Source organism: Spea bombifrons, chromosome 3, assembly GCF_027358695.1.
Source record: "Spea bombifrons isolate aSpeBom1 chromosome 3, aSpeBom1.2.pri, whole genome shotgun sequence".
NCBI classification, from domain to species: domain Eukaryota; kingdom Metazoa; phylum Chordata; class Amphibia; order Anura; family Pelobatidae; genus Spea; species Spea bombifrons.
In genome coordinates, this window is record NC_071089.1 from 113,970,010 (window position 1) to 113,983,587 (window position 13,578).

General features: G+C 37.3%; 1 protein-coding gene across 1 annotated transcript; it reads left to right on the top strand.

Moving 5' to 3' along the window:
• The first annotated feature begins 1,625 nt into the window (after window positions 1-1,625).
• On the top strand, window positions 1,626-13,373 carry SPATS1 (spermatogenesis associated serine rich 1). Its single transcript, XM_053460562.1, has 7 exons — window positions 1,626-1,722; window positions 2,488-2,638; window positions 3,282-3,406; window positions 4,997-5,161; window positions 7,045-7,162; window positions 11,072-11,134; window positions 13,142-13,373. The coding sequence occupies exons 1-7, from the start codon at window positions 1,671-1,673 to the stop codon at window positions 13,281-13,283; spliced, it is 816 nt and encodes a 271-aa protein (XP_053316537.1). The 5' UTR covers window positions 1,626-1,670; the 3' UTR covers window positions 13,284-13,373.
• The last annotated feature ends 205 nt before the right edge of the window (window positions 13,374-13,578 follow it).

The window sequence follows — 13,578 nt, forward strand, 5'->3', positions numbered from 1 at the left end:
ATAAGAAAGAAAGAAAGAAAGAAAGAAAGAAAGAAAGAAAGAAAGAAAGAAAGAAAGAAAGAAAGAAAGAAAGAAAGAAAAACAAACAAAAAAAACCCCTAAATGACACTGAAAACCTTAATGTATTGATACTTTGTCTCCCTCTAGTGGCCATAACGTTATATGCAATTCTACACTATTTGTATAGCAGGTACAAGCAGAACATTTACATATGAAATTGTGGTGATAATTAGACACAAGGCAAATAATACCCATCTTTTATATTACAGAAAATATCACGCTCATTTTCAGCAACATACACAAGACCATTAGCCAAGTGACTGTTTACAGCAAAGGGCTGTTAAAATGTTCTACATTTTAGAAATGATCATTTTTACAGCATGCAAACAATTTAGTGCAATAAAGAGAAGTTTACCCTGCCAAGCCAGATTAATTCATTCATAGAAGCCACTGGAATGTTCCTAATGATTGAATCACTTCCTTTCGGTAGTTGCTATAGTGATAGCATCCCTTTTCATACATAAATTCAAATGTCGGAATATACGGACAGTGTTAAATACTGGTGTGAAAACATTTAATTTATTTAGTCTAAGAATCCCCTTATAACCATGTTCTGTATCTTCATACACCCATTACTATGCTCGTCCTATACAAATTGGCTCTGATACCTCAGATGCGGCTAAACAGGTCAGGCAACTTGTGGCCATTGACGTGATGTTGCCGTGTCCTGTACTGTTTATAGTACAGTTAAGCTGGTGTGTATAGACAAGCATGGGAGAAATGCAAGAAAAGGCTAACAAAAGGCAACACTGTTAAAAAAAATTAAAATAAAACAAAACAAAAAAAAACAAAACACTTTTCCTTCATGACAAATGCTACCGGAGCCAATCAGCTTCCACTATAAAATACTTTAACGAGAAGGAGACTTTACTTAACTGAAAGGGAGGTATGTAAATGGAACAGCCTCCCAGCAGAAGTGGTAGAGGGTAATACAGTGAGGGAATTTAAACATGCATGGGATGGACATACGGCTCCTGAATCTAAGACGAGACCAACGACTGATTTGAGTCTTTACAGCATTTAAAAACAGGCGACTGGATGGGGTCAAATGGGTCTGATCTGCCAGCGGTTTCCGTTTCTATAGATAATGCAGCGTTTATATTAAATGCAGTTATATAGGTAAATCTCAAACTGAACTGTAAAGTTCAACTGTAAAGTTACAATAATTATATAGAAAAAAAAGCATTGGTTAGTTTATTCAATCCTCAAACAGTCCACCTCAAGTTGGAAAATGTATCCCAGTGACAGATAACGGCGCTCCGACTTTATCGTCTCTTTAAGGGGCTCGTGCGTGGCTTCCAGAATCATTCAATCATATTTAAGCTTGGAGAGCAGGACACTCCTGGGAACCCTAACGTTTCTTCATTTCCTAATGTACGAGAGTCTGCTTGATTATAAAGCAGTCTACAATAGGAGACGGTGGAGCGAAGCTGTCGTGGCAGCTACTGAGATTTGTTCTGATGGTTTCCAAGGAGTTGGTGTCCCATTGTTAACACAGGCCAGCCTCGTAAGGACTGAACGGGACATTTGTTTACAACAACATGGAGCAAGCCGTGCCTTCAGACCACAGACACACAAATCCAGCAGCTCCTGTGTGTAATGTGGGAGATATGAACCCTGATGAGAAAATGACAGAGCTGGGCAAACAACCGTCGGGGGAAGGTAAGGTGAACACGGCCACGTTTTAGATGAATCAGTCCATCCACAGAGAATAAAATATTACTTAAAATACCGTCTCTATAAAAAAGAGCTATAGTGATGGGTGAATAGCTTCGTTTTTTAGCAGCTCTTGTTATTAATGTGGTCTACTGATCCCTGTTAAAATTGACTGGAAGTCCTCTACAAATAGTAGGTTTTCTAACACGTAACAGAGACAATTTCCGTTTACCCAGGTTAATTGTACAGATCAGGAGTAACCAGCAGGGGGCGCTCTAGCCATTGCGAGGGTATCGCTCCCTATATTCTAACATAAATCTATACCACGATAAAGAAGAATATAAATGGACAGCGGGTAATAGCTTGATGTCCATAAGAACAATCAATAAGAAGGCAAAAGTCAGTGGCCATGCGAGGTTACTATTCAATTACTTCTCATAGGTTTATCTCAAACATGAAATCCATCCTATAGACAGATCCCCTTGTTCGTATTCTAAGTGTGAAGATAACATAAGAGAAATCATGTTTCGCTTTACTGACGGGTGGTAGAGAAAAGAAACAACCTCCCAATAGAAATGGTACCGGCTAATACAGTGAGAGAATTTAAACATGCATGTGGCTCCTGAATCTAAGACGAGACCAACGACTGATTAAGGTCTTAAAAACTGACAGATTAGACGGTCCGAATTGTTATAATCTGCCATCAGAATCCTATGCTTCTATGATAACATATCGTGATGGTGGGCGTCAAACGTATGGTTTATATTTCAGATGAAGAGAAAGGCTGCAAGATACGGCTTCGCCATGGACTTTACCCCAATCCCCCCATCCAGTCTCAGGAATGGAACCCTAATCCTCATTTACAAAGTGATAAAGGAATTTGTCTGCCGCCTATTCGCTGGACGATGCCCGTCCACCCCAAGTAAGTCTTCATTGGAGTCCTCCTTTTGGTCCATTAAAAGGAAAACCAAATCTTTAAAAAGCCAAACTATTTAAAACACAAAACAAAGGAATAAAAAGGGTCTGCGCCAGGCGGTTGTCCTTTCCAGCCGGATTACTAAAGTCAGTGTCAAAGTTTCACCTTAAAAAGAATGCATCCGATTGCTGTTGGTTCCATGTCTTCTTTGACGCCTTTTGCTCGTCCCTCTGAGCGGTCTCTGCAGGGGTGTAAATTGCGTAGTCCTGGAATGTGATGTTATATCCCCACAATCTCCTTCGGTCATACCTACTGGGACTGCGCATGAGGGAAACCAGGTCTGATCAGAGCAGAAACACCACTGATCATGATAATGTAAATTAATTTACGCTCACGTACCATACTCAGCCACACACACACACACACACCACTGTCAGATCACACTCTACCATACACACATTCAACCACTCACACCATCAGCAGAATGACAGAACGTACAAGATTCACAGCATAAAATATCTAGATAAAAAATGTAATGGCGGATACAGTTACATCATACAAACCCCAATAACGCTCAGCCGGACAACTCATTGTTTTATATGTGCCATCCCGTATTTACTTGGATACTTCATTGTTTTCTTGTTGGTAGCTGTGATCTGGATTGGAAACCTTCTGCGAGATGGTTACCCTCTCCGCGATATCCCGATGCTCCATATCCTCACATAAAAGATATAAAATTTCCTGAAGGCATCAGGCTCCTCCGCTCCTTCCCAAGTAAGTTATACGCCCATGACAATGACATCTGTATGTTATACGCCCATGACAATGACATCTGTATGTCATACGCCCATGACAATGACATCTGTATGTTATACGCCCATGACAATGACATCTGTATGTTATACGCCCATGACAATGACATCTGTATGTTATACGCCCATGACAATGACATCTGTATGTTATACGCCCATGACAACGACATCTGTATGTTATACGCCCATGACAACGACATCTGTATGTTATACGCCCATGACAACGACATCTGTATGTTATACGCCCATGACAACGACATCTGTATGTTATACGCCCATGACAACGACATCTGTATGTTATACGCCCATGACAATGGCATCTGTATGTTATACGCCCATGACAATGACATCTGTATGTTATACGCCCATGACAACGACATCTGTATGTTATACGCCCATGACAATGACATCTGTATGTTATAAGCCCATGACAATGACATCTGTATGTTATAAGCCCATGACAATGACATCTGTATGTTATACGCCCATGACAACGACATCTGTATGTTATATGCCCATGACAATGACATCTGTATGTTATACGCCCATGACAATGACATCTGTAAGTTATACGCCCATGACAATGACATCTGTATGTTATACGCCCATGACAATGACATCTGTAAGTTATACACCCATGACAATGACATCTGTATGTTATACACCCATGACAATGACATCTGTATGTTATAAGCCCATGACAATGACATCTGTATGTTGTATGCCCATGACAATGACATCTGTATGTTATACGGCCATGACAATGACATCTGTATGTTATACGCCCATCCCAATGACATCTGTAAGTTATACGCCCATGACAATGACATCTGTATGTTATATGCCCATGACAATGACATCTGTATGTTATACGCCCATGACAATGACATCTGTATGTTAGTCTTTAATGTGACTATTAACCCAGCCTTCCAAATATCATTCTTTGGGTGACTTCGAGGTTGAGAGTTAAAAGAACAATTTCCTTCCACACAAAAGGTTATAAAAATATATATTTTTTTGTATAATGCCTCCTTTTTATAAAGAGATACCTTTCACATAATAAAAATAAAATCATCAAAAATAAAAAAAATAAGGAAACCTTGGGCTAATCTCTATTTGTAATAGTTCTCTAGCTATTGGCATCTTTGCATAAACCATAACTGATATATCATGATTCATAATTGAGAAAGCTGTTTGTCTGTTATGATTTAACAAGTGTCAGACTTGCAGGTCGTCACGTGCTCAGGAAACATTCCAGATTAAATTTATATAATTAAATTTTTTTAATTTTAAAAATAATTTAATAATAATTCTAATTATTTCATTTTTTTTAATTTAAAATGGATGCATTTGTAGCATAAGAATTTAGACTTTAAGAATAATATAAGAATATTAAGAATATTAATATTAATATATTAAGAATAATATAATATATACAATTTCACTTGTGGTCAAGAGAGAATTTTATGAAATGTGTTACTTCTATACAGGTATAACTTGGAAATGTCACAGTGACCAAACCAATCTATTTTCAATATATGGTATCTTCCAGAAAGCTTTCATGATGTTGGAGCCGAGTGGACATTTTATCCCAACCAAGGGTTGCCTTTCGCGTATCATACAGGGAAACGTTGTATCTTCCAGGGAACCCACTGGGGTAACCAGACCTCAGCTGATGTATCAACGTTACCAACATACTTACGAACAAAGAAAAAAGGTAATCAATTGAACACTAATAATAAGCATGACAGGGCAAGGATGGATGGACTATATGCCATTTAGAATAATAATAATAATAACAACAATAATAATAATGAACTTGAAAGTGATAAAATAAATCAGAACCATTCGGGTTATGGATCAAAGGTTATCCCGGTCAACTTTTAAATACTGGTCTTATTACCATAGCAACCAATGGAATGGCCCATTCGGCAGAAAGATTCCATTGGTTGCACCGCCATCACTTTTATACGCATCCTTCTTTGTTTATGAGCCGTATTGCTGAGTTTTAATGACATCAACCATTAATGTATTAAATACAGAACAATATGACCCATATATATATGACTTTCTGGCAAATTTAGTACTGAATTGAGTGTAAATATTACACAGGTGTGTATTTTATCCAAGACTATGCCATAATCTTTAATAGGATGACCAGATGTCTCTGAATTTTCTATCATTATTTCTTAAGCTGTAACCCTTTTAAGTATAAAGGACAGAAAAGGATAGCACGGAAAATACATTATTGAAAGAGGGAATGCAATGTATTATTTGCTTGCTATAAATATCATATGACCTCTTTACTGCTATCCTGTACGAAATACGGTAAGTTAATAAATTAATATTTCAGCTCTAAAAAGATCCAAGAAATAGTCAGAGTGGATTCTAAAACGTGTACTAAGCTCCTTGCCGCCTCTAAATACTTCCCACCAGAGGGAGTTTCTGTATAACGTTTTAAGCTTGATTACCATTCTTACACGGACATCTTCAAAAGCCGCAGCACGAGAATCCGTATCGAGCTTTCTGTACGGCGTACTTTCCTAGTAATTAATTCTTCAGGCTTCCTTTTATAACTGTGAAATTAAATGAACCAGCGGAAATGTACAAAAAAAGAAAAAAAAAAGAAAATAACTGATAGAGAAAGTCATCACAAGAACTGCATCGGTGGGCACATAAAGTAGCCACTCAGCACTTTTTGACCCGCGGTAGGAAAGAAGACATGGGATTTACCATTATTCGCACTCAAAGGTCAAGAGCAGCAGAGCCGGTTTTTGAGTGTTGATAGAAAAAAGGAAAAGGAAAAAAAAATGGCGGACTGGATGGGCGGAATGGTTCTTATCAGTCGTCAGAGTCTATGTTTCTATGAATTACATTCATGGAGATTCTTTTTATTGAGAGGGTATGAGTGGGTTTATTTTTTGGTGCTACTGGAGATGGTATTAGGATAATGTTTTTTAGAAAAAGAGAAATCTTTGAGTCCTTCTCATCTTTTGTTTCTCTAAGTCCAAGTTTCTATGTGATGGACTACTTGTTATGTTCTAATTACCCATTGTACAGCACTGTGGAATATGATGGCGCTGCATAAACCAATAATACTAAATGATGCAAGTTCATATATAATACTAGTAGTCCCTCTGTACCAGACCATGTTACAGTTCTGTATACTCTCCTGCTTTGGTAAATAACCCACATAATGTCTTAAATCTAATGATCATTTTACGGCAAAAAGGTATTGTCCATGCAGGAGGTCTGAACCCCACCTGTTGGGACATCTATCCAAGGGGACACAAAGTTTATCTGCTATATAGTGTTGATTAATATGATTTTTGATGAGCAATATGTTGAGATACACAGATCTATGGTATTTATTTCTTACTAGAAAGCATAAAAGATTGGTTAATATTCCCATAAAGTCATTTTATATACAGTCACCGCACATTCTTCATATACCAGGACTTTTTATTGAAACTTGATGGTCTCTTGATTGTTTTAGTGCAGTTGCAGTTATGGGATTCATGGCTTGGAATTTATGTTATCAGCAGTACAAAGGGAAACGTAGCGCCGTATGGCTTCGATATTATGTTTTTTGTTTTGCAGTCACTGACCCTAGAAATGGGATCCCTGCAGCCAGCCTCGGGGATAAAGCATTCAGTACTCCAGAGTACAGTCCCGGCTTCCACAAACTTGGGTCTACAAGACCATTGGTGAATTTTAAGTAAGTATCACCAAGGTGTCAAACAAATGTACTTAAAAATGATGATCTAACATCCTATTTACAGAAACGTAGAATCTGCCGGCAGATCAGACCCATTCGGCCCCCGTCTAGTCGCCTGCTTTTCTTGCTATAAAGACTCAAACCCTAATAAGTCGTTGTCTTGGATTTAGGAGCCATATGGCCATCCAATGCATGTTTACATTCCTTTATTACTGTATTAACCCCTACTATTTCTGTTGGTTGTTCTTCTTATCTACCACCCACCCAAAATAAACAGACATATTAAGGCTGTTTAAAGGGGTATTGTTACCTACACATATCTCAGAATGACAGAATTAATTTATTAAAACTGCATACAGCTTGTATGTAGCTAAAAAGTAAAGGGCTGTTTTACGTCAAGAAAGTCTGCGGAAAAAGGAGGCAGTACTGGCGTTAACAATCAATTTACACTCCATTCTTCTCCCACCAACTCCAGGGCTGCCTGAACCAATCAACAGCAATCAGCAACTTAGCAATAAGGGAGGGATAACTTATGGTGGCTGGAAAAAATAAAAAAATAAATAATTTATATATATTTCCCATATTCTTGCACTCAACCTTTACAAAAAAAAGGAAACAAATACATAACCAACAATAGACAAGTATCCACAGAACGAGGCACTCATGGTTCTTAAAACAAACAAACAAAACACACATAATAGCACAGAAAATATAGACTTTTTAAAGTGACTTTAACCTCTAGGGTAATTAGAGTGAACCATAATGTGATATACATATCACATAAAGTTGACAAAATAAACATATATAATATTGTGATGTAACTTTTTGAGACCCCCCCCCACACACAGACATCCTTTTCGGGGGGCTTAAGCTGCTATTTAACTTGCTTATATGGAAGCGCCTCTTGTGGCCTGGGCTCAAATAACTGGAGCTGTTTGGTCTGATGGCAGGAAAGCCAATGCAAAAATCCTGATTTTTTTATGTTTTTAGTATTTAGTTCTCATTAATTTTAATACCACATTTTGCCGCAACACGCCTTTGTAAGTGCCTCAAACGTATGTTATATTGGCAAGCATCTTCCTATAAAATTAAACTTACATTTAGTAACGTATTGTGACAAACAACACAGAGTATGGTAAATTATTTAGGCTCATTAAATTGCAAAGCTGGCTTGAAGTCAAATCCATAAATCAGCAAATAGTATTTAGTCAGCTCTTCTGTCATTTCCTCATAACTTTAACTGTTACATGAATAAGGAGAATAACATTTTAGAAATACATGCATACAGTAATTCTTATGTTCCCATATGAAAAATGGCCAAAAACAGACACTGTTATTTTAGAGATGTGTTTAGGGGGTGGGACTTTACTAAGAAATTTTAAGTTGCTTTTTGATCTATTCACTAAGGGTTAACTTGACTGACCAGATTCTACTGAGGATGCATGGCCTCCATGCAAACACTCGCTAAACAATATGTAGATTCAGTTGAAGGAATGCAAGTCCAATATAACCTTGCATGCCCTCTTGCAAAACTCACAAAATAAATTATAAAATAAATAATTTTAAAAAGCACTCCCTATTAACCAAGGGCAGGAACAAGGATTGCCTTCCCTCTTCCCCCACCCTGTGTGCGGTGTATTTAACAATAAATAAAAGTAGGGGGTATAGTGCCCATAAACATAACATTAACCTATGAGAGCTGTTGACCCCTAGCCATGCCATAGATCCTAATTTTCAGGCCAAGGAAGGAGATCATCAAAAAAAGAATTGAAAAAAGCCTTACACATAAAACACCACCCAGAAAACCCCCCCAAAGTAATCCATTGTCACCCAATGGTAGCAAATTAATAAAAATGGCTGCCTGTTGCACAGAAGTTCGTACATATACTTCGGTTCCCCAGCAAGACCCATTCAGCCCATCTAGTTGGCCTGTTTTCTTCTGCTTTAAAGACTCAGACCTTAATCAGTCTTTGGTCTTAGATTAATGATAGCCATAAATACCCTCACTGATTTATCCTCTACCACTCCTGCTGGTAGCCTGTTTCACTTATCCACCACCCTCTCAGTAAAGAAAAGAAATCTTCATTACCTCTAAGCATTTGAGCCTCTTGTTCTAATATTTATCCTACTTTAAAATTCCTTCCTGCATCCAATACAGGTAAGGTCTGACCAAATTAAATTATCAGGTAGTTTGAGCAGGGCTCTAATTGCCCTTTGTTTGTTAGTCTAAGTTGACTATTATTTAAGCAGTCGGCTAGATCTTTATCCTCATTTATATAATTCCCTTCAATTGTCTTCAGTAGAATTATTAAGCTTCTCCCTATGGGCACCACAGTCTAGGTGCAGGCCTACTGATCACCGCAAAAACCTCAGGACGTACTACTATCGGTTTGAGGCGCACTCCACTATTATATGAGAAAAGGTTATATGCTATATATAATGGTTGGGAAATCCAGGTTATATACTTCATACATTTTATATTATTTTAAAAGCATAAACCATAGTTTTCTGATTTTCATAAGTTTTCATAGGTTTTTTTTTTTTTTTTTTGCCTGTTTCAGCATAAAAGTTTAAGCCGGCTAATGGCTTTCTGTTCTTTGCAAGGAAGACGCATCACATTATTATGGAAATGGCAGCATCGCAAACGTTTTATGTGTTGAGACATTCTGGCCAAATTTCAAAACCGCTATCTGATTCTACAAAACACTCGTACTTAACCCAATTCATTTCCTTTCATAGAAAACAAAAGCTTCTTTAAAGAGGAAGTCCCAGAGAAATAAAACATTCTTCTTGAGCATAACCCCCAGCACTGTATACAGTAACATCCACCAGTGCTGTATACAGTAATATAACCCCCAGCGCTGTATACAGTAATGTAACCCTCAGCGCTGTATACAGTAATATAACCACCAGCACTGTATACAGTAATATAATATAATAAGAAAGTACACCCTCTTTAAATTTCTTTGGTTTTACATATCAGGACAGAACAACAATAATCTGTTCCTTAGCAGGTCTAAATATTAGAGATTGTAGATACAAGCTCAGATGAACAAAACACATGACATATTACATGTGTCAAGACTAATTCAACATAAATCAAGCCAAAATGGAGAAGCCATGTGTGGAAAAACTAAGTACACCATTACTGCTTCCATAGGAATCAAAATATGGTTTGTTTGGAAGGGTTGCCAGGAGAAAAGCCTCTTCTCTCTAAAAAAAACATGGCAGCATGGCTTAGGTTTGCAAAGTTGCATCTGAACAAACCACATGACTTCTGAAACAATGTCCATTGGACAGATGAGACCAAAGTGGTGATGATTGAAATGCTAAGGCGGAACCTTAAGAGAGCTGTGCACAAACAAAAGCAACTGAAGCAATGTTGTTAAGAAGAGTGGGCAACAATTCCTCTACAACCATGAGAGGGACTGATAAAGCCACACAGAAAATGATCACTTCAAGTTATTGCTGCTAAAAGTGTTTCTACAAGCTATTCAATCATAAGGTGTACTTAGTTTTACACACACGGCTTCTCCATTTTGTCTTGATTTTTGTTAAATAAACCTTTTATATTTCTTTTGTATTTCCATATTTTATTTGGAGCATCTTTATGACTCTGAACATTAAGCTCCATTTATTTATTTATGTATTTATTTATTTTATGCACTTTAGGTTTAAGTGAGTGCATTCTATTATTTACAACAGGGAGTATGATAATGTCAGGGTGTTTATCTACGATAACAGAGTGAGAACTCAGACAAATGGTTAATAATATACAGCTTTCTAAAAAAATATGTTTCGGAAAAACTAAAGCATAAAAACGTATTTTAATCTGATACTAATACCGGTAATAAACATTTGGTGGGAGTTCTCCTTTAATTGACTATGTTATATGATGTTTTGTTTTAGAGACTCGTATAAGTTAAAGTCGGACACATTTATTCCTCTTCAGAAATTGTCCAATACTTCCAGGTAGGTACTTAATAAAATGTAATGCATTTTTGTATAATGATTTTTTTTAGCATGTTTCATGGGTGTAGGGTGTAGTTATGTGATCGGCCAAGCTCACCGTAGTGTCTCGTTATGCTAATGGCTGTATTACGTTTTAACAACATGGGACAACATACTGTCCAAACCAATATCTCTTGTTCTTTCTAAAAGGTAGTTTCCATACCTACTAATGCGCAGCATGATCTGTTGGTTCAATATCGTGAAATAAGCTGTTTAACCAGGGAATTGGCTTTATCAATTGTAGCACTTCAATCAATATCGGACTTAATTGATAACCTTCTCCTTCCCTTTTGTTAATTAGTTTTTTTTAATGTTAAAAATGTTTTTTTTTTTAATTATCAAATGTAAATAAAAAGTCTTGAATTTAAGCTTTAAAATTAATTTTTGAAGCAAGTAAAAGGTGTAAAAGTTGTAATTTCTGAATAGCAGCATTTCCAAGTATAATCACTGATACACAGTCTTTTAAAGTAAGTAATGTATCCAATTCCTAGAGACGTATTGTTTGCCTTTTGTGGGTCTATTCACTAAAAGGAGAGTTTGCAGTTCATTATGAAGGGCCACATCAGCAGGTTTCTCCAGTGTGAACGGCTGAGCTGGCCACGTATAAGGCGTTATTCAATGGGTGAGGGGACGTGGAAGAAATCTCACTGATTTAACTATACATTATACAGGGCCACCCAAGCTCTTGCTGTAGCAGAAGCTCTCTGGGGTTGGTCCTTCATACCATATAGTGAAATGAAGGAACTGAAACCCTGTCAACCCTCTTTTAGTAAATAAACCCTTCCAAAAGTGACACAACCCCACAATGGACTATTAAGTCCTACTAGTACTAGTACTTATTGAGACACATGGTTTGCAAATTTGAACCATTTAAAATACCGTATTTGCTCGATTATAAGACGACCCCCCAAAATCTGAATATTAACTTAGGAAAAAAAAGAAAAAGCCTGAATATAAGACGACCCTAAAGGAAAAAAGTTTTACCAGTAAATGTTAATTCATGTAAACTATTTTTTTTAATAAAAGCTATGATTGAGAAAAATATTTTTTTTGTTTTTATTTCCTTGTATTTTCCAACCTGTCCCCCAGTTACGCACATCTGCCCCCAGGCTTGCCACACCAATATGGCACTGTGGGCCATGATATGCCTTTTAACCCTCTATATGCCACTGTGCCCCATGGTATGCATGGAGTTGGCAGCGGGGGTTTGTCTGCGTCCGTCGCGTATACCTTCCCCGGCTGTCAGAGATCAGAGTTCCCCGCACCGGTGCGGGAAACTCTGATCTCTGACAGTCGGGGAAGGTATACGCGACGGACGCAGACAACCCCCGCTGCTAGCCACACCTCCTTCCGGCTGCAGCGGACGTTGTCTACGCGGATCGCTGCCCCGGCAATACAGCAGGAAGCACCGGTAAGTGTGTGTATGATGGGGGGGGGGAGACAGGAGGATCCAGGTCCCCTACAGCGGTGCGGGGGATCTGGATCTTAGTCTCATAATCAGACCTCTATTTGAGGTCTGATTAGAAGACGACCCCGATTAGAAGACGAGGGGTATTTTTCAGAGCAAATACGGTAATTGATTGGAAATTGTATATGTTTTCTGTACTCAAACTGTAAAAGCCTGTATTAGAGATGAGCCTGGAAGTGTAAGGTGTAGGTATTCTTGACCCGAAAATGTCAATTAAAATCACAAATGTACAAAATGACAATTTACAAACGTGGGATTGCTGAACATTAAAGCATTTTGGCATTTTCTTCCAATAATTCTGATTTGTTTTATTATTATATATCTGTTTTAATTGTTTTTGTTTCATTATTCCTTAATAATTTACTTAATTATTTCCTTCATCCTCATACCTAATTTTTTAGAGAATTTTTCAGTATCGTAGCTTTGTTCTGAAGCTTGAAAAATGTCCCCTGACCTCTTCAAAGTGAATTAAATGCCGTTCTATGCCCCCTTGTCCCCAGTGTTCCCTACAGAATTAAGGCGCAGTGCCAGAGTCTGCAAGAAGAAAAGAGAGACGTAGAAAAGTTGAATGAGTGGAAACCTGCGAGACGTTCGTTTCTAATTGGACTCCCCAACATTGGACAGAAAGTACAGACCAAATAAAGAAGCAAATATGTATGACGGTCATTAAGAAAAACAAAACACAAAATCAAAACAATTTAGTTTCTTATCATTCTATTTTTCTTCCTTGTTAAAATATTAAATAATATTATAAATCTATGATTTATCTCCAAAAATAAATAAAATTTAATTGTATACATTTTATATCACAGGTAACCAGAGCAGGAATACTTCATTTTTAGGCTATAAATTGCAGATGTAATTCTAATTTATTTTTTTTGCATGATCCGAATCTTTTCAGTTCTGTTTTATTGCATCATAGATGGTAGTTTTTCCT